General features: G+C 37.3%; 1 protein-coding gene across 5 annotated transcripts in view; it reads left to right on the top strand.

Annotated features, from left to right (window-relative positions):
- SEL1L (SEL1L adaptor subunit of SYVN1 ubiquitin ligase) overlaps window positions 1–23,801 on the top strand; it is a 43,897-nt gene that overhangs the window by 14,173 nt on the left and 5,923 nt on the right. For 3 of the 5 annotated variants that reach the window (XM_075712777.1, XM_075712779.1, XM_075712781.1), the window contains 16 exons: window positions 138–300; window positions 2,092–2,145; window positions 2,226–2,285; window positions 2,913–2,994; window positions 3,317–3,471; window positions 4,223–4,279; window positions 5,279–5,347; window positions 6,651–6,728; window positions 7,837–7,899; window positions 8,694–8,781; window positions 9,039–9,187; window positions 10,347–10,512; window positions 12,178–12,252; window positions 13,353–13,525; window positions 16,937–17,065; window positions 18,495–22,534. In XM_075712777.1, coding sequence (XP_075568892.1) covers window positions 138–300; window positions 2,092–2,145; window positions 2,226–2,285; window positions 2,913–2,994; window positions 3,317–3,471; window positions 4,223–4,279; window positions 5,279–5,347; window positions 6,651–6,728; window positions 7,837–7,899; window positions 8,694–8,781; window positions 9,039–9,187; window positions 10,347–10,512; window positions 12,178–12,252; window positions 13,353–13,525; window positions 16,937–17,065; window positions 18,495–18,698 — 1,765 coding nt within the window. In that variant the 3' untranslated portion in view covers window positions 18,699–22,534. Of the gene's footprint in view, window positions 1–137; window positions 301–2,091; window positions 2,146–2,225; window positions 2,286–2,912; window positions 2,995–3,316; window positions 3,472–4,222; window positions 4,280–5,278; window positions 5,348–6,650; window positions 6,729–7,836; window positions 7,900–8,693; window positions 8,782–9,038; window positions 9,188–10,346; window positions 10,513–12,177; window positions 12,253–13,352; window positions 13,526–16,936; window positions 17,066–18,494; window positions 22,535–23,801 lie in introns of those variants that run through there. The other 2 variants (XR_012831138.1, XM_075712778.1) reach the window with 2 other exon arrangements.

Raw genomic sequence — 23,801 nt, 5'->3', positions numbered from 1 at the left:
AAATGACTGTAGGTAGATGCATTTGTAGAAAATAAAGGCTAAAATAGAGAAACAAAATACCTCTGCAAAATTTTCAGGTTTATGAATGTAATCTGCTTATTTGCCCCAAGGTGACTAAGCAATTGTTTTCTTTTTAGAGCGTACCAATATCTTCTGAAAGCAGCTGACATGAATCATACCAAGGCAATGGAGAAAGTATCTTATGCTTTGTTGTTTGGGGATTACCTGAAGCAGAACATCCAGTCATCAAAAGAACTATTTGAAAAACTAACAGAAGAAGGTTCTCCTAAAGGACAAATGGTATGTATGTACTGAAGTTCTACACAAGTTTTTATAGGTTTATAAATTGGTTTATAGATTGTACTTATTCTAAGGTGGTTTTATAGATCGTTCTTGCATCCAGAATAGAATGAGAACAGTAAGTGGTATCTGTTGCCTGGTTAAAAAAGACAGCAGAGTGCTGCTTTTTTAAATTGTTTGAAAACTTGATGTAAAGTGTTTGGTTCAGGCTCTGATTCAGGAAATGTATTTTATTAATACTTGCTTAAGCATTTTCTAATCCTGACTACGCATTGCCTTTACCTTTTTAAATTTTAAATTTCACCAGTGCCTTGCTTTGGTTCAAAGATTGTCCCCCAAATGCTTCTGCTTTACCTGGCTTCTGCATGCTGCTAGCATTACTGAGGGTGCAGTAACAAATGGCACCTGCACCCTCAAGGTAAACACATGGAAACAGGTCTTTTCTTTGACTTTAAAACAGCATTAAACTACCAGTAATTTAGTATGGTGGTCGTCTTCCCGTTTAATTTCTTATCTGTTGTATGACTGACTAGATTAGATGTGTAAGTCAAAAAACGGGTAGATACAGGTGACTCCAGCCAACAAATCTTCTCTGAAACTCTGTTACTTTTTTCTTGTGGTTTGTGTGGGATGTTGTGGCTTTTCATCTGCAGTTTTATCTTTGAGGTAGGTAGATACACACACAGAGGTTTATAATCTAGGAAGCTATAAACTCCTAGGAATCTTGATATGTAATAAATATGTAATCATTCACATGTAATGGCATAAAATGTGGGTGTTATGAATTTTAATGTCTCAATATCTGCATATACTTATTGTTTAGCGCTCTCTTTTGTTTTGGAAGTGTCAGCTTCTTTAGGAATTACCCAGTTTCTTTTAGCTCTTTGGTGACCAAGTCTCCTGCTATTCCCTGTTTAATGTTGGAGTTCTGATTTACCATAGAAAGCAGGAACATGTTTTCTCTAGAGACTTTATATCTCAGTTAAGACCTTGACTTTTATTGGTCTAGAGTTGATTTTTGTGTGTGTGTGTGTGTGTGTGTGCTTTCAGAATTGCCTAGAATAGTCTTAGAACACTGAAACATAGACACCTTATATATATATACACACACACACTCTGGTATCTTCTGTGCTAGTAGTTTCTTCTCTGAGCCACACAGCTGTAACAGGTGTTATAGATAGAGCAGTAATTATGTAAATTTCAAGAATAAAAATAACTTTTGAAAAAACCTCAGCCAAACAGCTCTGTGCATTCTAGCTGCTTATATTTATAGTCATAAATGCAATTAACCTATGGCAGAACAGATGCAAAATAGTAAATTCATAGGATCTGTTATGCAGTAAATCAAACAGTAAGACTCATGTAGAGAAGGTCATGGTTCATCTATGTTTGCACTGGTGTATGAGACAAATAGGATACATGAATAACCTGACAGATACTACTGATCTTCACTTGAGGGTCTTTAAACTGGGATACTTTTACCGTTCAGGACCTTTGGATCCACATTTAGCATTCAGGGAAGCAGTAGTTTCTTCCTTGCATTTGATGCACTAGACTGAATTCTGCTGAGATGTATTTAAGTTAGTGTCCTAGGCAACTGAATAATTTAGAAAAGTCATACTCTAAAAGGGGCTGGGAAGGGCCTGGATATAGGAGGTACCAAAGTGAAGGTAGAGCTTGGCATATTCTTTGCAGCTTTGAATTGTTTGACTTCTTTATACTTTTGTATTCCATGAAAACTGATCCTAGATTTTTCAAAGGAGATGCTGACAAACTGTATTTTATTTCTAGGCTCTTGGATTTCTGTATGCATCTGGTCTAGGAGTCAATTCTAGTCAAGCTAAGGTAACTTAGAAATCTTCAGTGTGTGCTCCTGTATTTTATCTTGGAGGCAGATGTTAAATAACCAATGATTTTGTTTTAAGGCCCTGGTGTATTACACTTTTGGAGCTTTAGGAGGAAATCTGATCGCCCATATGATCTTGGTAAGTAAGATTGTTAGTTGATTTACACATGTAAGAACTTCTTTGTACTCTTAAATTTTTAATGTAAGATTTGCATTCATATGAATACACTGTCCAAATATTGGATCATCATGCTTGCATTGGGTGGGCAATAGTATCTTCCCCGTTATTCCTTGTTAACTTAAGGAAAAGTCTGCTCATTTTAAGCTGTATACCACTATGAATTTAAATGGACCATGTTTACATCTCTTGACCTAAAGTAGAAGTGTCAGGCTTTTAATTTTTATAGGTTAATGAGAACTGTGAAAGCCAGAGATCTTTACAGAAGATGCTGTTTTAATCAGTATTGTGAGATTTAAGACAAATAAAATGCAATATGTTTAAGTAAAAGGCTTTAGGTTTTCACCCATGAGTATCATTCTGCTTATTTGCTTTTTCCTGAGTAATATCCAAAGTATATTGGCTATGCTTAACCTTTAATGGTATCAGTCTATTGCTTTTAATGCAGACACAATGGACTCCTGGCCTTTGTTTTGCCTATTGTCTCATCAAATCTTGCTCAAGTAATGTGAAAAAAGTTTGTAGCCTGGCAAGCGGTATGTTGTCAAATAACTGATAGTCCCATATTTTTTATATTTTACTTTCTAGGGTTACCGGTACTGGGCTGGGATAGGAGTCCTTCAAAGCTGTGAATCTGCTCTCACTCACTACCGACTTGTAGCTAATCACGGTAAAAACTCTTTACTAGGCTAACATTCTTGACTTTCTGTGTATTTCTGTATCAGTCACCTAGAAGATACTAGAAGTACTGTCAACACTAATAGGATAAAAATAGAGAATCCCTGCTATTAAACAAGTTATCTGTTTGGCTCTGAATCATGATACGCTATTTTTATCTCTATCTATTGAAATGTCTAATTCTTAGAAAGTGTCCAAGTAATGCATTCTCTCGGAGTAACAGTTTGAAGCTCTGTGAGATCTGTTTTTACTAAGTTGCAGTGTAATATTTATATTGAACAAAACTCTGAAAATTTATCTTACCTGTTTTCCAGTTGCTAGTGACATTTCTTTGACTGGTGGCACAGTGGTTCAGCGAATTCGCTTAGCCGATGAAGTAGAAAATCCAGGAATGGCAAGTGGGATGCTAGAAGAAGACTTGATTCAGTATTATCAGTTTTTAGCAGAGAAAGGAGATGTACAAGCACAGGTAAGATTAAGTTCACCTGATGGCATGCAGACGTTTTCAAAAATTACAGGAACAGCTTTATGAAATAGGGAAAGATGTTGGAGCTTTAGTTTTCTCTTCCTCCTAAACCAACCTGGTTGCTATTTCCTGATGACTTTTTATGAGAAGAGGCTTATATTTTAGTGTCTTTAAGGTAGAACTTGGACAGAAAATGCAAATTCTTGTGAAAAATAAGTCTAAAACATTACAACTTTAGTATCTTAGGAAAGAGGATCTTGGCTTTCACTAGAAACCAGCCAGACTAGTTTAAGGATAGCTTTAGATGTTGTGGAGGAAGCCTTGATCAAAAGAACTGGCCCTGACAGGGGACCTCAGTTTCTCGCTGCTTCTGCTCTTACATGACTTCTGCAGGCTGGACATCTTCTACACAGTGCGGGAGGGGAGGACGCTAATATAGGCAAATTGTCACAATTCAACTTGGTCATATATGGCTTAAGAATTAGGCAGAATTAAAATGAACAATTACTATTTTGTATCTAGGACAGTCACTTCACTTTGATCTAGGATAAATCTCCACTTAGGCTAATGTGAAAAAAAAATAAGACTGTACTATAGTTATTGAAGCAAATCTGTGCCTTCAGACTTTGTGGCATCTTTACCTCTGATATGGTCTGTCTTTGTGCATGTAATTAGCTCACTGGTATCTGTATTACTAGAAAAAGAAACTCCCTATGGAAAAGTGACTTATTTGCAATGTAAAATTTATTTTTAGGTTGGCCTTGGACAGCTGCACTTGCACGGAGGAAGAGGAGTAGAGCAAAATCATCAGGTACCTTTCTGTGTATCTCTGCATATTACATTTGGTGGAGGGGGAGGAAGTGAAGCAAAAATGTTTAAGTACCCCTGTAAGGTATTTAATGACTTCAGTAGTCTTGTTCAATAAAACTTAATTCATTCAATAAAACATAATCTTTATGTGACTAGTACATGGAGCTGATTTTCTTACACAGTTTAAGACTAATCATCTTAGAAATGAGGAAGTCAGAAATAAAGACCAGGTTTTCATCAAGTAGTACTTGAAACTGGCTGAGCTTTTGTACATGTAGTAGAATCTTCATGACGCACTGTGAATGCATTAGCAATGACAGTCTAGTTTATGTGACTAGTAAGAATATTTTGCTTCTGTAGACAAAACAGTGCAACTTTCAATACTAAGGATATTAAGTGTGCATAGAAAATAGAACTTCTGCTAATGTAAGCCAACCTAGCTGCTGCTTGTAGAAGTTAAAATAGCTAACCTCTTCTTAAAGTATGTATTGAAAAAATGGAGAGCTGAGGATATGCAGTCCTGAGGATTATTTCAGACTTGGCTACTAACCAGAAATTATTTAATGGTCATCACATTTAAAATACTTTAAAATGACAGCTCTATAAGGGTTCAGAGATGATATCGAGTGGTCAGAATGAGTATAACCAAGCTCTGTGTAAAACTGGAATAGAAACTGGCAGATCTCTCCTCTTCTAAACAGGGTTTGAAGGTATAATAAGCAAGTAAGATTTACCTGTGTAGCTTGTGCATAGTAGCAGTTGTAGTATTTTTTTTTTTCCACTCCTTTTTGGAATACACTGTTGAGAGGGATTGCTGGTCAATATCCTAATTATAAGTGGGGAACCTTGTTACATGTATTAAATTAGGTGGGATTGATAACTCTTATTCCAGAAGAACCTGGTAATTTGGCAAACAACCTACTTGCCTCTGCTCCATTTGCAAGAAAAGGTACTTGAATCCTAGTCATGGTGGCCAAAATACTTGCTTTCTTCCCTACAGCGAGCATTTGAGTACTTCAATCAAGCAGCTAATGCTGGCAATTCACATGCTATGGCCTTTCTAGGAAAGGTAAGATATGGACATTCTCAGAACTAAGCAAATTGACTGCCTTTCAGTGAAAAATAACAAATATTTCCTACTTTCTGATATCAGGCAGTCTAAAATTTGAATGCTGGGATCTAAGTACTTCTGTTTTGCTGCTGTTTTGAATTGTCCCGCAAGATTTGAGCGTCATAGTCTATTGTCTAGTCCAAATTTTCTACTTGCTCCTTCACTTTAGGAACTTTTGTTTATCCTAAATAGTGCTTGCACTAGTTTTTTTTAGAAATTTAATAGTTAACTACCTAAATGTCCTTTTTCTATGGTGGAGTTTAAAACTCGGAGTAGGCCACTATGCTCTTCCATACAGTATATGGGGAAAAGCTAGGTTTCTCAAAATTTTGCCTGGTGGGGAGATACTAAGTTCAGGAAGGAAAGGGGAAAGACATCTGTATTCTTATTCTGTGTAGAGAACTGAGGCATGTGAGTCAGCATTGCCAATAGGTCTGCATCTACTCTGAACCAAAGCCTGAGTCTATCTGCAAGGTGGGCCATTGTATTAGTTTTCTTAGATTTAAGTCCTTCTTTTTAATCTAAAACATGATTGACAAGCTGCTATTGGTGATGTTAATGTGTTAGTGCTTAGAAGGGTATTTACGTCACTTGCCTGAGATCTGGGTTGCAGGCTACCTTCATCCTGTGAGGAGCTAAATCTTTATTACTCCATTTGAGTACTCTCTAAGGTTAGGCTGCAATAAGCAGCAGCTCTAGCTCATCTTTTTCAGGCTGTCACTGCAGTAGAGGATGCAAAATTCACGTCCTTAGAGCATGAAAAAATAGCATAATGTGCTGGTCAAGGCACCTGACAGGAGAAACTGCAGGTCCTGTTTCCTCTACTGCTTGAGTGGTTTGTATCTAATAAATGCTGAAATGAACAGGGTTTAGTAAGCAATTCTTGCTTTGTTTTCAAGAAGTATTTTGACTACCAATATAGTTTGACTTCCAGTGGTCCCACAAGATTTTTGCCTGATTGTGTTCTTCATTGCACACTAGGTAGAACTCAAAAGCAAAGGGTATTTTCATGAAAACTTTTTAATTTTACGGGCAGTTCATTCTCCATTAGAAAGCTAAACCCTCTGAATCTGAATTTTACAGCACAGAGACTGTGTCTTCTGCTTCTGGGCAAGTTCTTTAATGATTATTCAGTAAAGCAGTAGTCAGAATAGTCTAATAGTACAATAGACTCCCTCTCATATGCAAAGTGAAATGCTTCATGATCTTCATGCTAAACTGACTTCTTCAGCTGTTCTTCAATAATGCCTTTCTCCTTCAGATGTACTCAGAAGGAAGTGATGTTGTACCTCAGAGCAATGAAACAGCTCTTCAGTATTTCAAGAAAGCTGCTGATATGGTATGATTATCTGTAAGCTAGAAATACAGCATATGCACTAAAAAGTTGATTAGCTCAGAAATGCTGCAAATGCTTCTTTTTGTGCATTTCCATGTGCATACACCTACTCCCAACTTCTGTCCCAGATTAGCCCATAATTAAACCCTGCTTGTCTAAGATGTCGGAAACTGCCTCCAGTTCTGGTCATGATGCTTCGTGAAGCTGTGTTCAGCACAGGGAGACTTGACTGTCATGAATGCTGGCATCAGTATGAAATACTGTCCACCTAAATAGTCTGCAATTCCATTAAGTGTTAATTTTCATTAATCCAAAGTGCTCTTGTCACAGAAATTTACAGTGCACTGATACTGTGTTACTTTCATTCTGTTTTGTGGTCAGTGAATAGATAATGGTTTTGGTTTTATACCTCTCATCTTATTGGAGTGTTTGGTTTTGGCTGTTAATCCCTTGTTTGTCTTTGACCTATGCTACCTTATGGTAGCATTTGTACAGTTAAAGCATGAGTAGTCTTCCAGGAAAGTTGTTTAGCATGTGGAACACAGTAGATGGAAGTTTTGAAGGGACTGTTGTGAGGTAAGACTGTTGTCTTATCCACAATTAGCATGCTGTTCTACACCTCTGTCCTAGAGTAAGGATCTCTCAATTTGCTAATTTCCTACATTCACTGAAGGTTTCTGATGTGCCCCATTGCCTGTCCTGGCATTGAAGAAATACAATAGTGCATACTTTTGCAGGGACAGTGGTCAGTAATGAAGCCCACAGGAAGACAGATGCTCAGAGTTCCTGTGGCTGTTCTGGGAGCAATGCCCCACCTCTTTATGGATGTGGGTTCTACATCTTGTACGACACTTTGAAAGTACACAGTAGACTTTCATAACTAGTGCTGAAAGCTTTTCTTCTTCCTGTTAATCACCTGTGTAGTTACTGAATAAAAGTTACCAAAGATGCTGTTTTCTCCCTAAATAAGTATTACTTACTGGGAGCAAAATTGCAAAGCAAATCTATCTTAAGCACTATTTGTTTTAGTGCTGTTAAAGACATACCAAATTTGAAAGACGTAGCTGTAGGTTTTGCCTTTCTTTGCAAAAGTGTTTTCCTGTGTTTTCAGGGTAATCCAGTTGGGCAGAGTGGATTAGGAATGGCTTACCTCTACGGAAGAGGTGTTCCAGTGGTAAGCTTTTGACAGTCATCTTTCTAATCATAGGTGATTGTGTAACTTCTTGTTGTCAATAAACTTTTTCTTTGGAGGGAAGTACTGTAGAAGACTTAATGATGAAGATTTCTGTTACACTGAAAACTTCATGAGGAAATCTGTTGTATTAAATAAAAATCATTATAGAGTTAGCAGCTATGAAACATGCCGAGTTCCCTCTAATAAGTTTGAAAGTGTTGCTGAAGCTATTAAAAATGGATAGTAGTGTGAATTTTTGGTAGGAGTTTTGAACTTGGCTCTAATTTTTCTGTGAAATAAAACAAATCCTAACTGTCCCCATTTTGTGTATCTTGTGAGAGCGGAGGAACACTTTGAAACTTTTAGTTAGTTCATTTGCCTTGTTGCTTTCCCCACAAGAAGGTTTCTTGTCAAATGTTTTATAGTTAGCTATGCAAACAGATATTCAAAAGTTGAATTAGCCTGAAGTTGAGGAAATAAGTTAAATAATTGTTCTAGAAACAGAACAGGGCATCCATTCTTCCAAGCGTAACTGTTCATAGCAATGTTATATATGGATGCCAGCTTTGAGATAGCTACAGACTTAAGACATGCTAATATCATTGTAGACCATTTCATTTTTTGTTCCCAGATTTTGATCAGGTAAATATTTTCTCACTAGAAAATCTTGCTGTAATTTTTCTGCAATATAGATCTGTCTATGCACTTACACATGTGCGCATGTGTATTTTCTTTCTTTACTTAAATTGTGATGTATTGCAAGGTTCTAATGACTGGACCAAATCTTCCTGCAGAACTACGAGCTAGCACTGAAGTATTTCCAGAAGGCTGCAGAACAGGGATGGGTTGATGGACAACTTCAACTAGGTTCCATGTATTACAGTAAGTGGCAGCAAAATGATGATTTGCCAGGATTAAGCATCTGCCCTTTCAGTAGCTGTTCGCTAGGTGGCATTAGAAGTGTAGATAGACTGCATGTAGAGTGGTCTTACTGCATTGAATTTATGTTTTACTGTTTTTTTCCTAACACTTTCACAACGTTTTTGTTTAATAATTTTAAAAGAGTAAGCACATACTGTATTTCATACAACTCTGCTTCTCAAGAGGAATGAATAGCAATGGCTTCTTCTTTCTTCTAGATGGCATTGGAGTCAAGAGAGACTATAAACAAGCTTTGAAATATTTTAACTTAGCCTCCCAGGGTGGCCACATTCTGGCTTTTTATAATCTGGCTCAGATGCATGCTACTGGCACTGGAGTGATGCGATCCTGTCATACTGCTGTTGAGGTAAGGTCATCCATTTATAAAGGTCTAATAATACTGACTTGCAAAAGGTTGGATATACCCATGTCAGCTTATATTAAAAATTTGTCTTAGCTAAAATCCACTGGTGACTGCAGAACCAAGGCTGTCAAAAGGAAAAGTGATTGTCCTGGTTTCAGCTGGGACAGAGTTAATTTTCTTCCTAGTAGCTGGCAAAGTGCTGTGTTGTGGATTTAGTATGAGAATAATGCTATAATAAATTTATAATAAATAATGCTAGAATAAATGCACTGATGGTTTAGTTGTTGCTAAGTACTGCTTATGCTAGTCAAGGACTTCTTCAGCTTCCCATGCTCTGCCAGGTGCACAAGAAGCTGGGAGGGGGAACAGCCAGGACAGCTGATCCAAACTGGCCAAAGGGGTATTCCATACCATATGAGATCATGCTCAGTATATAAACTGGGGGGAATTGGTGGGGAGGCAGCAGTCACTGCTCAGGGCCTGGCTGGGCATCAGTGAGTGGGTGGTAAGTGGTTGCATCACTTGTTTTTCCTGGGTTCTTTCTCTCTCCCTCTCTCTCCCTTCCCCCACTCCCCCCCCCCCCCTTTACAATTTATTATTATTTTTATTTCAATTATTAAACTTTTTATCTGAACCCATGATTTTTCTTACTTTTGCTCTTCTGATTCTCTCCCCCATCCCACTAGGCGGTCGGGTAAGCAAGCAGCTGTGTGGTCCTTTGTTGCCAACTGGGGCTAAACCACAACAGTGATATATTATCAAAGTCCTTTGTATCTCATGAGAAAAATCTTTATTTTTTTATGTTCATATGGCAAGCATGTATTTGCTGTATTAACTTTGAAGAAAATCAAAAGAATGTAATACAAAGTAAACATCGGTGGTTTATAAGTACTGAATTCTTCATTTAGACAAAGGTTTAAGTGTAATAAAAAAGCTGATATTAATAATTCTCAGTAAGTATCTGAATCTTGGCATATATTTGCTTAGTAACCTGTATCTTAAAGTAAGCTTGTCTTAAGCAGTGAGTTTTTCCGTCAAGTTTTTCCTGTGAAATGTAAATATTTTTGAACAGGTGTTTGACTGTTTACCTCTTGCAAAACCTAATTTTCTGAAGTTTCTGACAACCAGTCTTCCCCCCCGCCTTTTTTTTTCCCCTCTGCAGTTGTTTAAGAACGTGTGTGAACGGGGGCGTTGGTCTGAAAGACTGATGACTGCCTACAACAGCTATAAAGATGGTGATTCAAATTCTGCTGTGGTTCAATATCTTCTTCTGGCAGAACAAGGCTACGAAGTTGCACAAAGCAATGCTGCTTTCATACTTGATCAGAGTAAGGACCTGAATTTGTACTGAAAGTTTGTTTGGTGGTTTTTGGGTTTGGGGTTGTTTTTTTTTTTTGGAGTTGGGCTGCAGTAGCCCATTTAGTAGAACACTGGAGTGCTTGAAAATATAATTACATAGCTCTTGTTCAGTTAGAACTTCAGTGAGACTTTTGTCCTCTTTCCTGCTCTTCACAGTGGAAACCAGTCAATTTGAACTTTCACCTCTAAGGATAGCTTTCTGGCCTAAAAGTTAGAATACGCTTAAATTCTGACTTACAGGATTTAAAAAATGGGATAGGGAGAGAATGCTTTAGAAACTTGAACAATGCTGAAAATTTTCTTCCCCGGACTTCCTAAACACAACATTAACATTTGATTTTTAAATCTATAAATTAGGAATTGCATTAGTTTTCTCTCTGGCCTTTTTACTGTGCATACAAGCTTCAGTTACCTTTGTTCTTTATCTTGTAATGTCTTTTCTTAGCACTTCCCCCCCCCCGCCCCCCCCCCGCCCCCCCGATTTTTTGTAACTTTACTCATACTACTCTTGAAGCAGGGATGAAGAGCCGGGCAGTTGGTTTTGTTAGATTTGAAAAAACACTTGTTCCAGGTCTCTAATTGCAAGTAGGTGGCTAGAACTTGATTTCTTAGACTTTGCGGTCATAGGGAAACAATGCAAGTACAAGTGACAAATCTTTCTAGAAACTACAAAACCCAGTATTTTAAACTTTCTGCATCTCAAATGCAGAAATCTAGGTGTCTCATTACCAGCTTTAGGGCTTTGTATCTTAACACAAAATCAGCTGTTGGTGGCTGATAGGCTAATCTAACATCTTAAATTCCAATTAATGTTTTTCAAATGTGCCTTAGTGACTCTTCTTTAGATAAGCTACAGCAATGACAGTTTTGGCTGGGAGTGCATTTTTGCAAAGAAATAGCATCTTTCCCTGGGTTAAAATTCTGATTGTCATTACTCAGATATATCTGCATCTCGACTGGAGATGAATTTAAAATTATTTTATATACTTTATACAGACAATCTGAATGTCAAGTGTGAGATAGTATAGCTGAAACCATACTTACACTAGAAGTTAAAAAAGTTATAAATCCTTTGAACTGTGAACTCCAGTACTTCATCAACCCTCAATTTATGACATGGACAAGTAAAATAACTTCTGTTCTGAAGTAGCTGTAGCACAGCTGTGTAAAATACGCAGTCTCGGGCTGGTTAAGGAGTTTAAGCCTTTGTTTTACTTGACTAGTCTTGTTTTTTAGATGGTCAAACTAAAATAGCTTATGTTTTAGCCTTGTATTTGAGTGCGTCTTTGTCAGAGCCCAAATTGTGTGCTCTTAAGACTTGCATGTTCTGACATTCCTCAAGTATGCTTCAGAATCTCTTAGAGCAGGAATGGGAGACGCTTGGTAAGCAGTATTTCAGGGTGAAATTATACAGTTTGTTCCTAGCTCTTACGTGGGCAGATATATGGAAAGACCATATAAATGAAAGGGGGTTTTTATAAGTTTCGGATGGGTTGAATCTTGTTTGTGCTATAGCACAGATTACTTCAAGTTTTTAATTCAGCTCAGCACACTGAGTACAAGCATGGGGTTTTTTTGTGGTCTTGTGTGCATATACTATGCTCCTATTTAACTGAATTAACTTTCTTCTCTAGAAGAAGCTAGCATAGTAGGAGAAAATGAAACCTATCCTCGAGCTTTGCTTCACTGGAATAGGGCAGCTTCTCAAGGTATGTCTGTACCTCACAATTCCAATTAGTTTATTTTTAGTAGAGCCATTAATGTTTGATTTCATGTTTTTTATGAAACAGGGAAGGTGGGAAAACTTACTTCCTTCTGTTCAACACTAGTTATATTCCACGTAGGGTAGTTGCTGTTCTTTGTTCCGCTGTCAGCTATAATGTCATTGCAATATGCTTGCAGTTCTGAGCCATTTTGAGATCCTGAAGATTAAAAGGACTGAAACACAAATGTACAGTGTGTTTATTTTACCATTCCATGTGGAATTATAGAGCAGTGTTAAACAGCATTAGGAATGTTTACACGGACTTTTCTAAAAATAAATCTACTTGGAAAAATAGATACAAGGCACCCTTTAGGATTTTGGTACTTGTCATCATTTGTAAGAAATGCAATTTCCTATTCAAAGCAAGCAAGTCTCAGTGACGAAGAATGCAGTCTTGATGTCCAACCAACCCAAGTTAAACTTTGGTTCTTGTGATCCTATCCTAAAATAACCAAAACTAAACTGAATCATTATCTCAGTGTGAGGTCTCTAACTTTCATACGGGTGCATCTATGTTAATGTCTGTCTGCTAGCTTTTTACTTAAGAGCAAGTGTATCAGGCAAATGGAGCCTAAGAGTTTTGTGTGAAAATCTTCAGACCTACTTGGCTTTTAGTAGAAAGTTGGAAATTGAGAGGATGTAATGGTTAAGTTTTCAGTTACCAAATTGTGATGAGAGACTTTATTTTTCAAGTTTTCAGTGTCTCTGTTTTAAAAACAAAGCTGAAGCCCTTAATGACCATATAACAAATGAAAAGTTTTTCTGTAATAAGTGAGTATGAACAACATGATACAGCTTTTCAACTGATGCCACTAAATAGCAATAAAAATGTTAGTAGGATTACTGGGAAAAGGACTTTCCTGAAAATAGAAATGGGTTGCGTTTTGGTTAGCTAAACCCAATTTAAAAAAAAAAAAAAAAAAAAAGCTGTTAATGTGAGAGAAGGGAAAAAGGGAAACAGTTTGTGCAAACTATGGAAAGTTTCATATGAAACTAAAAGGTTCTTTGCCTAGTTATCTTTTTTTGTTGTTTCTTGATTTATAGGATATACTGTTGCAAGAATTAAACTTGGAGATTACCATTTCTATGGTTTTGGTACTGATGTTGATTACGAAACTGCATTTATTCACTATCGACTGGCCTCAGAGCAACAGCACAGTGCCCAAGCAATGTTTAATCTGGGCTACATGCACGAGAAGGGATTGGGCATCAAGCAGGTGAGTAAGCTGTAGGCTGATAGTCTGCCTCATTACAGTGCATTTACTAGTATTAGATTAAGTCCATAACCACTACTGGGCTTTGGGCACTATAAAACCACATAGTAGGAATTAGCGTGTCTCCCAATACATTCTCCAATAGCAAATGGATAAGTATATCCATTTAATACTTACCTATGTGAAGAAACAAAGCATAGACGAGGAAGAAAACTATTTGCCCAGAGTTGTGAAGATTGGCAAAAAGAGTGCCATATGCTTGAGTAATGCTTCCAAGACTTTGAAGTGTAATGAAATGAATGCAAATCAATTCCAGGTTCAGAGTATCTTAGCACAAGATTTTTCTCATCCTCTGAAAAACTGGTTAATTTGTTTACTATATCATGACATTTTGTAAACAAGTTCTGTGCATCTTCAAGTAACAAACCATAAGCGCTAACAACAATGTGTTTATTAGCTATGGTTTTTCAAATTAGGCTAGGCCACAATTTTCTTTACAGACTACATTGCCTAAAAGAAGACAGTATATCTGGTTCTCTTAGGAAGCCTATGGTGTATTGCTGTCCATGAGTTAACTAAAACTTACAGAATCCAGAGCAACATGTTCTTGTATAGGTCAAAATAATGTAGTTAGTAATTGCATACTAATTTTGAGCAGCCTACCTTACCTTAATGTATGATTAATTCATGCAATTAATGTATGAATTTAGTAATATCTTCTGGGTTACCTGAAGCTGTAAGAAATGGTTTCATTTTCCTTACTTTCAGTGAGCTTCAAAATTTGGTTTTTGTCTAGGTATGCACCTTTTAATTATTCTGTTGGTCTATTAGAAGACCAATTTTTGCTTCTTTTCCCCTAAATTCTTGGCAAAAGGTCAGAACAGTGAAGGGCAAGTCTTAGGTCAATATTCTTACTTTGGCAGCAGCAAGCAATCAATATTTGAAAACTGCTTACTGACCTACCTGTAGAAGTGACAATACAGTACACAGCATTATTTCTAAAGCTTATCTTCAAATTTTGTCTTAGGACTGTTTTTTTCTTTTTAACTGAGTCCTCAAAATTAGTTAACTTCTGAAAATGAGCCTGTAGCTAAAAGCAACAGTGCTGAAGTGGGGAGGTTTTATTTTTAAAAAAAAAACAAAACAAACCTTTCAGACATGGATGACTTTTCTTTCATTTCTGGCTGAAAACAACCCAATTTAGAGCAAGTAATAAAAACTTCAAAAATGCCATTACATCACATTCGGCATAACTGCTAAGAATTTGAGGAAAATGAGTCCTAATGCTGTCATTTGCACAAAGTATTCTCCAACCTGAAGCAGAGATGGCTACACACAGATAACTGAAATGAGTACACAGGAGCTTACAATGACCCTATGCAGCCTTGGTTTATGCAGATGAATAATACTTTCCTCTCATACGAATCCACTATGGAAGGAAGAGCTAAACTGCAAGGGAAATGGGGATAGTCAATACAGATAACAGGAAAGAACAACTGAGAATGTCTAAGCAAGGAAATTCTGTGTATAAAACCAGTCTTAGGAATTCTGGATGTGTAATGTCCTTGCTTGCTGTGTCCTAAAACCTTACAACTGTAAGATGAGAGGATGAAGATTTAGGACTGACTAGATGAGACTAAAATGGTGCTGGGCTGGGCTATAACCAATTGGGGATTTAGTCTGTTGAAGAAAGGGATGTGTACTCTTACTCTCTCCTCGCTTATGTCTACGTCATTAAGATTGCAAGCACTCCAGAGTTAGGGGGAATGATCCAATAAGGTGCCCTGCACAACTTCATGTCACTGTTCATTCTGGATAATCCTGAATAAATACAGTATTTCTTACTGGTTTGTTTTTCCTTCCCACCACCCCCCCCCCCCCAACAGCTTTTGCCTTATTTGCTCTTTACTTATTGAATAAAGAGTCTTTCTTACGTATAGGATTCTGTGCTATACTTCCTGTACATAGATGGTTTTCAGATTCATACCAGGTCAATGCTAAATGTTAAACCCTTTCAGAAATCTCACGTGTACACTGTTATATGCTTTTCATAGATTTAATGTTGTCCAATTCCTGAGACTTCATGTCAGAATGAAGACTGTTTCCATATACTGCTCAAAATAAGAATGAATTATTTTTTTCAAATTAATTTTCTCATGGTCTTCTCTTAAGATTTGGCATGATATTTCAGTGCTATTTGTGTGTTAAAGCTCAGGCTCCTATAGTTCTCGCTTGTCTGTCAAGTGAGAGTGAAGAATGTATAAGCAGAATGAAGTGCTTGCTAATTAGAAATGAAAATAAGCCATGATTTAGGATCTGCTTCTACACTGATATTAGCACAGTACAAAGGAGGTAAGGAAACTCTTTTAAATAGTTATACAAAAGACAGACTTCCCAGGCTCAAAGGGTATTCAGAGTTGTTCTATTGAATTAAAATACTAAGATGTGAGCTAGTACATCTCGTTGTTGATTTTCATACTGTTATTTCCACATGTGTTATGGAACTAAGCTTTGCTGTATCAATGAGCAGAAAATCTTTATGATATTTCACAATCAGGATAAAATTATAAAATGAACATGTGGCATGAAGTCCTGGAGATTTCTCTTATTTTAAGTGTCCAACTTGGAACACTTCCAGAGGTAAGTCTTACACAGGCCTGTCCTTCACATCACTGGGTGAACATAGGCAGTTTGTATCCAAGTATCCTAACATTGCACAGTATGTATCTGAAGGAGAGCCAAAAAACCCTCAAACAAACAAGGAAAGTTAAACTCTTCAGGTATATATATCTTCTGTTCTTGCTACAACCGCCACCTTGTTCCAACTACCACAGAAGAGAACACTAATTTAAGCTCTTCCTAAAGTTGCTGGCTGTTTGTGCTCATGCTTTTGCCAGGCTGCCCTCACTAATGCAAGTTTATGTCCATTTTTGGATAAGGGGTAGAATCTCATTTGGGAGTATGTGCAGAAATGGTTAAAAGCTGCACTATGCAGCAGGCATAGTGTAGGATAACTGGGAGGAGTTGCTGCTGTGTACTCCTCCATGACTTGTTTTTTCTTGGTCTTTCATGTTTGGTGTGGTGTTGGAGATCTTTGGAGTGTACTAGAGTTACCTAAATATGTGCCTTAGTTTACAGTGCATGGGTTGAATACATTAATACTAATCTCTTTGTGAGCTTCAATTCTAGCATCAGTTACGATAGCTTCATCCTCAGATCGAAGCTTCCCTTGTCTAGTCAAAGGTGGACATCTCTCAGAAAAAAGGGGAAGTTTTACTGAATGGTTGTCATTTAACTTGACCAAAAACCTTGTATTCAAATGACAGTATACAATAGCTTATAGAAAAAGCTCTACACTTTATAGTTAACTTTTCCAGTTCTTCAAAACTGAGCTTTGTGTTTTCTTAACTTTAGGATATTCATCTTGCAAAACGATTCTATGACATGGCCGCTGAAGCAAGCCCAGATGCTCAGGTTCCAGTCTTCCTAGCGCTTTGCAAGCTTGGAGTGATTTATTCCTTGCAGTATGTACGAGAAATCAATGTAAGTAATGCAGAATTAAAAGGAAAAACAACAGATGTGTTTTTCATTTTTAAAAGAAGCTTGAGTTGTAATCTTACTTAAGTAGAAGTCTTGAGCCTTCTGAAAACTTAGATGTGTTTTGTGTTGTTGCACATCAAGAAAGTTACTGAAGCTGTGATTCCTATTTCTTATTTGTGCAGTTGTATGCAACTGAAATGTACACAGCCAATGCTCTTCTGTGCTGTTCTTCCCGTGAAGAGAATTTCCCTAACCTGTTTGACTGTACTTAAATCTATGACCATCTGCTATCAAAGTTAAGCACATGATTACAGTGACATAATTGCTGTTCAGGAAAAAAGAAATGCTTTTTTGTAGCCCTAATTCTCATGCTATTTTATATTCAGCTGTAACAATCCTACTTGAGTTGTGTTTGATTTTGATGGGGGAAAAAATATTATTTCTATTAGATAGTTTAGCTATTGTGCAGAGTTTCTGCTGAGTGATGGCACTGAAAAAAAAAATCTGCCTGGAATTTAGGTGAATTCTTTCCATATAGAGTCTGAAATATTTCTCAGTATTCTGACATCTTACTGCCTTTTGGATTACTTAATGAATTCAAATGGTACGGAAGTTATTACTACTTAGAGCAAATGCAAGTTCAGGCAATCCAGCTGAGTTTGACAAAATTTAATAGTCTTCAGACTGGGGACTTTCAGGAGTGGACAGTCAAAATACTCTAAATCAACTGAGCGGATACCCATGTAGCACTCACAGAAGCTAGAATGCAGAACATGAATATTCCAAGTTTTAAGTCTGCTTATGCAGACTTAAGTTGACAATGATTCTGTAGTACCATCAGATACAGTAGTGAAGCATAGTGTGTTGGCTAATGCTTATGCAAATGGAAGTCTGATAAAAAGGCAGTTCAGTCAAAACTAACAGTAAGTCACTCTAACTTCCCTGTACCTTATCTGCACAAATCTCAGTATTGTACCATGTAAGTATCCTGGGGCTTAATGTCCTGTCATTCATGGTAGCCTGCTGATGGTTCCAATTTGGCTGGCCTGATCGGTTCACTGCCTCTGTGTATGTGGTACTTACTCCTCTTTCTTTAAGACAACTAGCATGGTTACATAATTCATTCTGATTTAAATTGTGTACTTCAGTGCTCTGTATGTGAAAGCCACAAAGCTATGTGTCAAGAACCTTCATCTCTAGAACAGAAAATAGAATAGCTCATCCTCTATAGCATGGCTCTTAGACTTACTGGCGTTTAGTTCCTGGAAATTAAGTAAGTCACTGATGTGATACTATTTTTTCAGAGAGGAAAAGAGCTACTGAAGTTTTAAAACTTGTGCTTGTACATGAAGAATGTTACAAGTCAAATTTAAAATCAAAGTAACTTCCCGTTCTTGCTCTGACATGGTGATGTGGATTTCTTGTTTCCTAGATAAGGGAGTTATTCTCACATATTGATATGGACCAGCTGCTGGGGCCTGAGTGGGACCTTTACCTTATGACCATCATCGCCTTGCTTCTGGGAACAATTATAGCTTACAGACAAAGGCAACATCAGGCAATTCCCAGACCAGCAGGACTGCGGCCAGCTGTGCCTCAACAAGAGCCACCACCAGAGCATCAACCACCACAATAGCAACAAGAGCCTCAGTGAAAGAACTGGATTTTTCCAAAAGGAACAATTTTCATTGTGATTTAGGACTTTGGGTCAACAGTCCCTTCCCCCAAAAGAGGCGCAAAGAAGTTTTTTAAAAAAAAAAAAAAGTCTGAAAGCTGCTTAGAATGATGCCTTTTTTCAGGGATAAGAAAATTCTTTTGAAACTGATTTGAATGTTATTTCAGTGCCAATGGAATAACACTATGGCTTTTTTCATGGAAACACAAGAGTGCTACTACAAAAATGTTGCCTGCTGTATCTAGTTCCTCTTTAATTCAGAGTCCTTTTCATTTCCTAGAGAGAGCAGAAGGCTAGCATTGGAAAGTTTTTGCCTGCTTGATAGCAGTTGCCCTACATAAAAGTAATAACAATAATAATTTTATGGCCAATTTAAGTCCAAGAAGCTGAACTATATTCAAACTCTAAAAAGACTAGAGCTATATGAACTTATATTCTGATCTGTATCCCAAATATTTCTACAATCCTTATTTCGTTATTTCTTAGTATTTCTTACACTTTTGTCTTTTATGCTGTCTTGGATGGTTTAACATGGATTATTTATAAACTCTGTAAAACTAAGCCAGCAAACATGGCACTCTCCATTTGTGCTTTTTTGTTTTGAGTATTTTCATCCGTTCCTCTTAGATTAGACAGTTCTCAGCAGACAGTATGTAGCCCAGGAGGCAGAGTGGGGCAGATTGGGTCTGTCAAGCTCATCAGATGAAAACTATTCACACAGTGACCAGATCTCGCATCCTTCTAAAACTTTTTTGGAGCCTGTGTACTTTGCAATACTTCATGACAAAAAAACAAATTGGTAGCGTTCCTGAATTATTTTAACTTGCTCTTACGAAGAGGCTGAGTCTAGATTGCAGAAAGTATCAGTATTACTGTGGACGCTGAAGAAAGGACAGAGCCAGAAATATCAGTGAGTTAGCTTACATTTTTTTGTTTGTTTGTTTTTAGAGGTGGAAGGTCTGTACTTAATTTTCAACAATCCTGTAAGTGATCTGCACTGCAAGAGGAAAACGTATGTGGTATCTCATGCATGCATCTGTCTAATGCATCTACAAAAAAGGGCCCAAAGATGCATACTCTACAAAAGGGGATGGGCTTATGCCAGTGATGCTACTTCAAAGTTTGTCTGACTTACAACAGTGCTCTGACTGTCGCCAACCTCTCTTGTACCTGGCATACATGAGAAAGTCAAAATAACGTCTCTGGCTGTGCCATCCTGAGGATCCTTTGTAACAAGAAAATCCAAAGAGAAAGAAGACTAATGGTTTATGGCTTCTTGATACCACCAGGTCAGTGCAAAGGCCTTTTAATGAGTGTAAAGAATACAACCTGTGGAGTGATGCTTTTAGACTGCAAGAGGAATCTTCACTTAGTAATGATTTTCATTGAACTATAACTTCAGGGGTTGGGGGTGGGAAGCAGCGAGGGAGTAGCTTAGAGGCAAGAAATGCAGAAGTTTCTGTTCTTATTTACTAATGGCAGTTAAATACTTGTTTCTGTACTAGCATTAAACCATCTGAATATACTGTCTTAAAGCTGAATGAAATACAAATGAGGAGGCTTTATCTGCTTTCTGACAAAAGCTGTTGTGTTTAAAGGGTTAAGGGCTTCCTTTCATGCAAATATTTTTCCAGTGGATTGGCAGCAACACATCAATACACTTCATTTAGAATTGAGATTTTGGTATGGTTTCATACTTCGTACATTTGTAAGGAGACAGTTGCATAATAGATCTGTAGTTTGGGAAAGAAGGTAAGCAATCCGCTCTTTTGTAAACTGAAATGTCATGGATGACTAGTATTAAAATATAGGTAGAACTTCTCAGTACTTCAAAATGCTGGCCATGTGAAGACAAATCTTTCATTTTAGTTTGGAGGGTTGCAGCACGTGATAGAGGGATGTCTTGTTCAGTCTAAACCATTAGCAGATGGAACAGTATTGAACTTAAATGTAGAATCTAAAATGTACAGCACTCCCCAGCTGCATTTCTAAGATATCTGTGACTTCTGAACATTCCCTCTGAAGTATTTTTGCTTCTGTCACTTAACAGCTCTTTTTAGCTTGGCATGAATAAATTAAAGATTATATGGAAAATGTTTTTCAGTTAAATACCATTGGTTCAATGGTATTGGTCTCTTAGGATGTTCAACAATTTTGTTACTGCGTTATTAAAGTGTTTTGGTTGTTTGATCTATTAGAGCTAAATTCTAAAAGCTCTATCCTATTTGCATGAGGATCTCTCATCATTGCTGCTATGTGACGGTCTTATAGCTGACTTTCACCAAACCTTATGCATTTTTACATCCAAGAAATCAGCAGAAGAAAATGATTGAAGATCAGCAAGTTATTTCACTTTAAAGAACTGCTTTTTGAAGAAGCAATAAGGAAGTCTTTCTCCTGCTTTTTTCCCTTCCACCAAATTACTACCACTAACTTTTTCAGATGACATTCATTTGAATGACGTGGTAGTAGTAAAAAGGTACTTACCATACATAAGTAATGGCAAGTTAACTCAGGGATTAAAGAAATTAGTAAGTTTTCTAACTCAGTTGTCTACAACATGACCTAAGTTTTTGTGACAATCCCTTGCTACTCTGTGCTGAAACTTGCATTTTGAGGGAAGTATATTTAATTCTTGCTAGCAATATCTTTCTTGTGCACGCAGTTTATCAAGCAGCTTTTTTCCTAAAGGAGCTGGATTGCTCAGTTTACTGCAGTGGAGTGCTATTCCCTTTTGGTAGCGCACAGGTTGTCTTACAGTTTATATGCAGGAGTATTTTAGAAGGGAAACTTGATTTAAGAGAAGCCTTTCTGGGTATGTTCAGCATGCTTTGAATGGAAAAATTGTATTCTTTGTCTGTAGTAACATAGGCCAGAGCCTGCCTGTTTGACCTTCCTAGACACATGCTCTTCCCTCCCTGTGTGGAGAATAGAACTACAGAGCAGTAACTGTTGTTGGTGGGAGTTTTATATGTAGGAAAACTGTGGAAAGATACGGGGGAGAACACTGTTCTGCATCTCAAATTTTTAATCAAACACACTAGCTGTTCTTGCTGGTTGAAAGAAATGCTGAACTATTAAGAAAACAGAATTCTTGTTCATCACTCTGGTGAAACTTGTCCCAGAGCTGTCTGAAATAATTTTCCTTGTTTTATGTTGTCCATCATGGGACAATGTAATAGAAGATAAGGCCTTTGATACAACCATCCCAATGAGACTCTTATGAGACAGTTTTACTCACTTTTTAGTCATCTTCCATAAGTCAGCTGCTCTTACTAAAGGGAAAAAAAAAACAAACCCAACAACCTATCAGATGTTCTTTTTGGAGAAGAACATTAAAACATGGATTGTGAAAGGACTTTTAAGACTATGCATAATCTAGTTTCCACCTATTATATGCTAGTTTTGGCCTATAAAAGGGGATCACAGTCACCTTTGCAAGTTGCTTCCTTTTTAGATAGGCAACAATGAACTGAAATTCTATTTTTGTTTCAGAGAATATTAAACTAAAAAAATTTAGTTTGATTTGAACTACTGCACATGCATATGGCAAATAGGGACTATTGGGGGAACCCTTTGTTTTTATCAGCTGCAGTTCTTTAAAGGGTCTTGTAGGAGTTTTGTAAATTTATTTTGTATTTAAAATCAGTATAAAGGCTGGTCAAATGTAATATAATTGTGTAAACAAATTCTGTTAATAGAAAGATGTACAGATTCATTTTGTACTGTATCTTTAATCTTGTGAAATAAAGATACCACCTGTGTGGTTACCCTCACTGTTCACAGTGGTTATAACAGAGGATGTCAGTTGTTAGTTGTACGCACTGATATATGCCACTGCTAAATGCATCCCTTCCTGTAAGGATACTCTCACTTCTTTCACTTCTATTCCTCTTCAAAAAAAAAAAAATCTGTTAATTTCAGAGGGGCATAGAAAGGGGAATAGAAAATTATGCTTTGTATCTTCACCTGTGCTAGAAACTTGCCCTCTGTGTGTGTGTGTGTGTGTGACTCTTTCTTCAGTGTATACAGCATCTGTACTGTGTGTGGCAGACACAGAACTGCTGTGTGATTCAAGAATAGTGATCAGTAACTTAAGGATTACTATTGCATTTCCAATAACCAATACAGGGATAATTCAGTGACTAGAAACAGATACTGGGGGAGGGACTACTCCAAGCCGAGAAGTTTGCTTGGACTTCAGGCGTTTTTCAACCCACTCATCCCTTCAGGCTCCACCTGTTAAGACTCAGAGTCCTCCGTCGTAAATGTGTTATGTTGGTTTGCTTTCCAACGTACTTATTTGGAAGAAAACTTTAGGGAGGAGGAAAGTAAGGAGAGTGAGGGAGCAATGATCATGGCTATGGAAGGCATCAATAGGTAAACTGTCTTGGGCATCAGCCCAAGTTACATAGTTTTCTGAAGTATTTGGAGGCTTTACACATTGCTGCTGCCAACAGCACTTGTTGCAGGTAGGAAACAGAACTGCTGGTACTAAAACCAGCTTGAGTCTGATGTAAGTTGACCTTAGTGAGGTCATCCCTCACCTTCCAAAAGAGCCTGTGGCTTGAGATGCGATTGCTGATGCGCTCAAGTGAGGTTGGGTCAGAAGTGTAGATAAGTTACTTTTTGTAGCCTGTAGTCAATAGGAAGTTGTTTTCTGTTGTGGGAATAGAGTACCAGGTATATAAATGATTGGGGGTGGGGGGTGTTAAAGAAAGAGCCACTGAATAATGCTCATTGGAAACTAGTATGTTTGTTTTGGTTTCCTGGCTTGGTTGGTTTTGTTCGGTTTTTGTTGCTTTAGTCTCCTCAGTCTTAAGACTAAAACACTTCATTTAAAATTAAAATATTAATAGAAAGTATAGTTTGTAAACCTGCAACACCTGTCTCATTAGAATGTGTTATTTGATACAATGCCAACATGTTCTTCCTCATCTCTAAATGATCACAATCTTCATGGCATTTCTGAATCCTGACTTAAATTTCTATTTTTATAAAGAATTATTGAGGAAAAAAGTCACTCTAGTCTACTTCTTGGGGGGGGAGGGGGCGGAATTGGAA

Source organism: Pelecanus crispus, chromosome 6 (assembly GCF_030463565.1).
Source record: "Pelecanus crispus isolate bPelCri1 chromosome 6, bPelCri1.pri, whole genome shotgun sequence".
Lineage (NCBI taxonomy): Eukaryota > Metazoa > Chordata > Aves > Pelecaniformes > Pelecanidae > Pelecanus > Pelecanus crispus.
The sequence above is the reverse complement of the archived record's forward strand: the minus strand, read 5'-3'. Positions and strand labels throughout refer to the sequence as shown.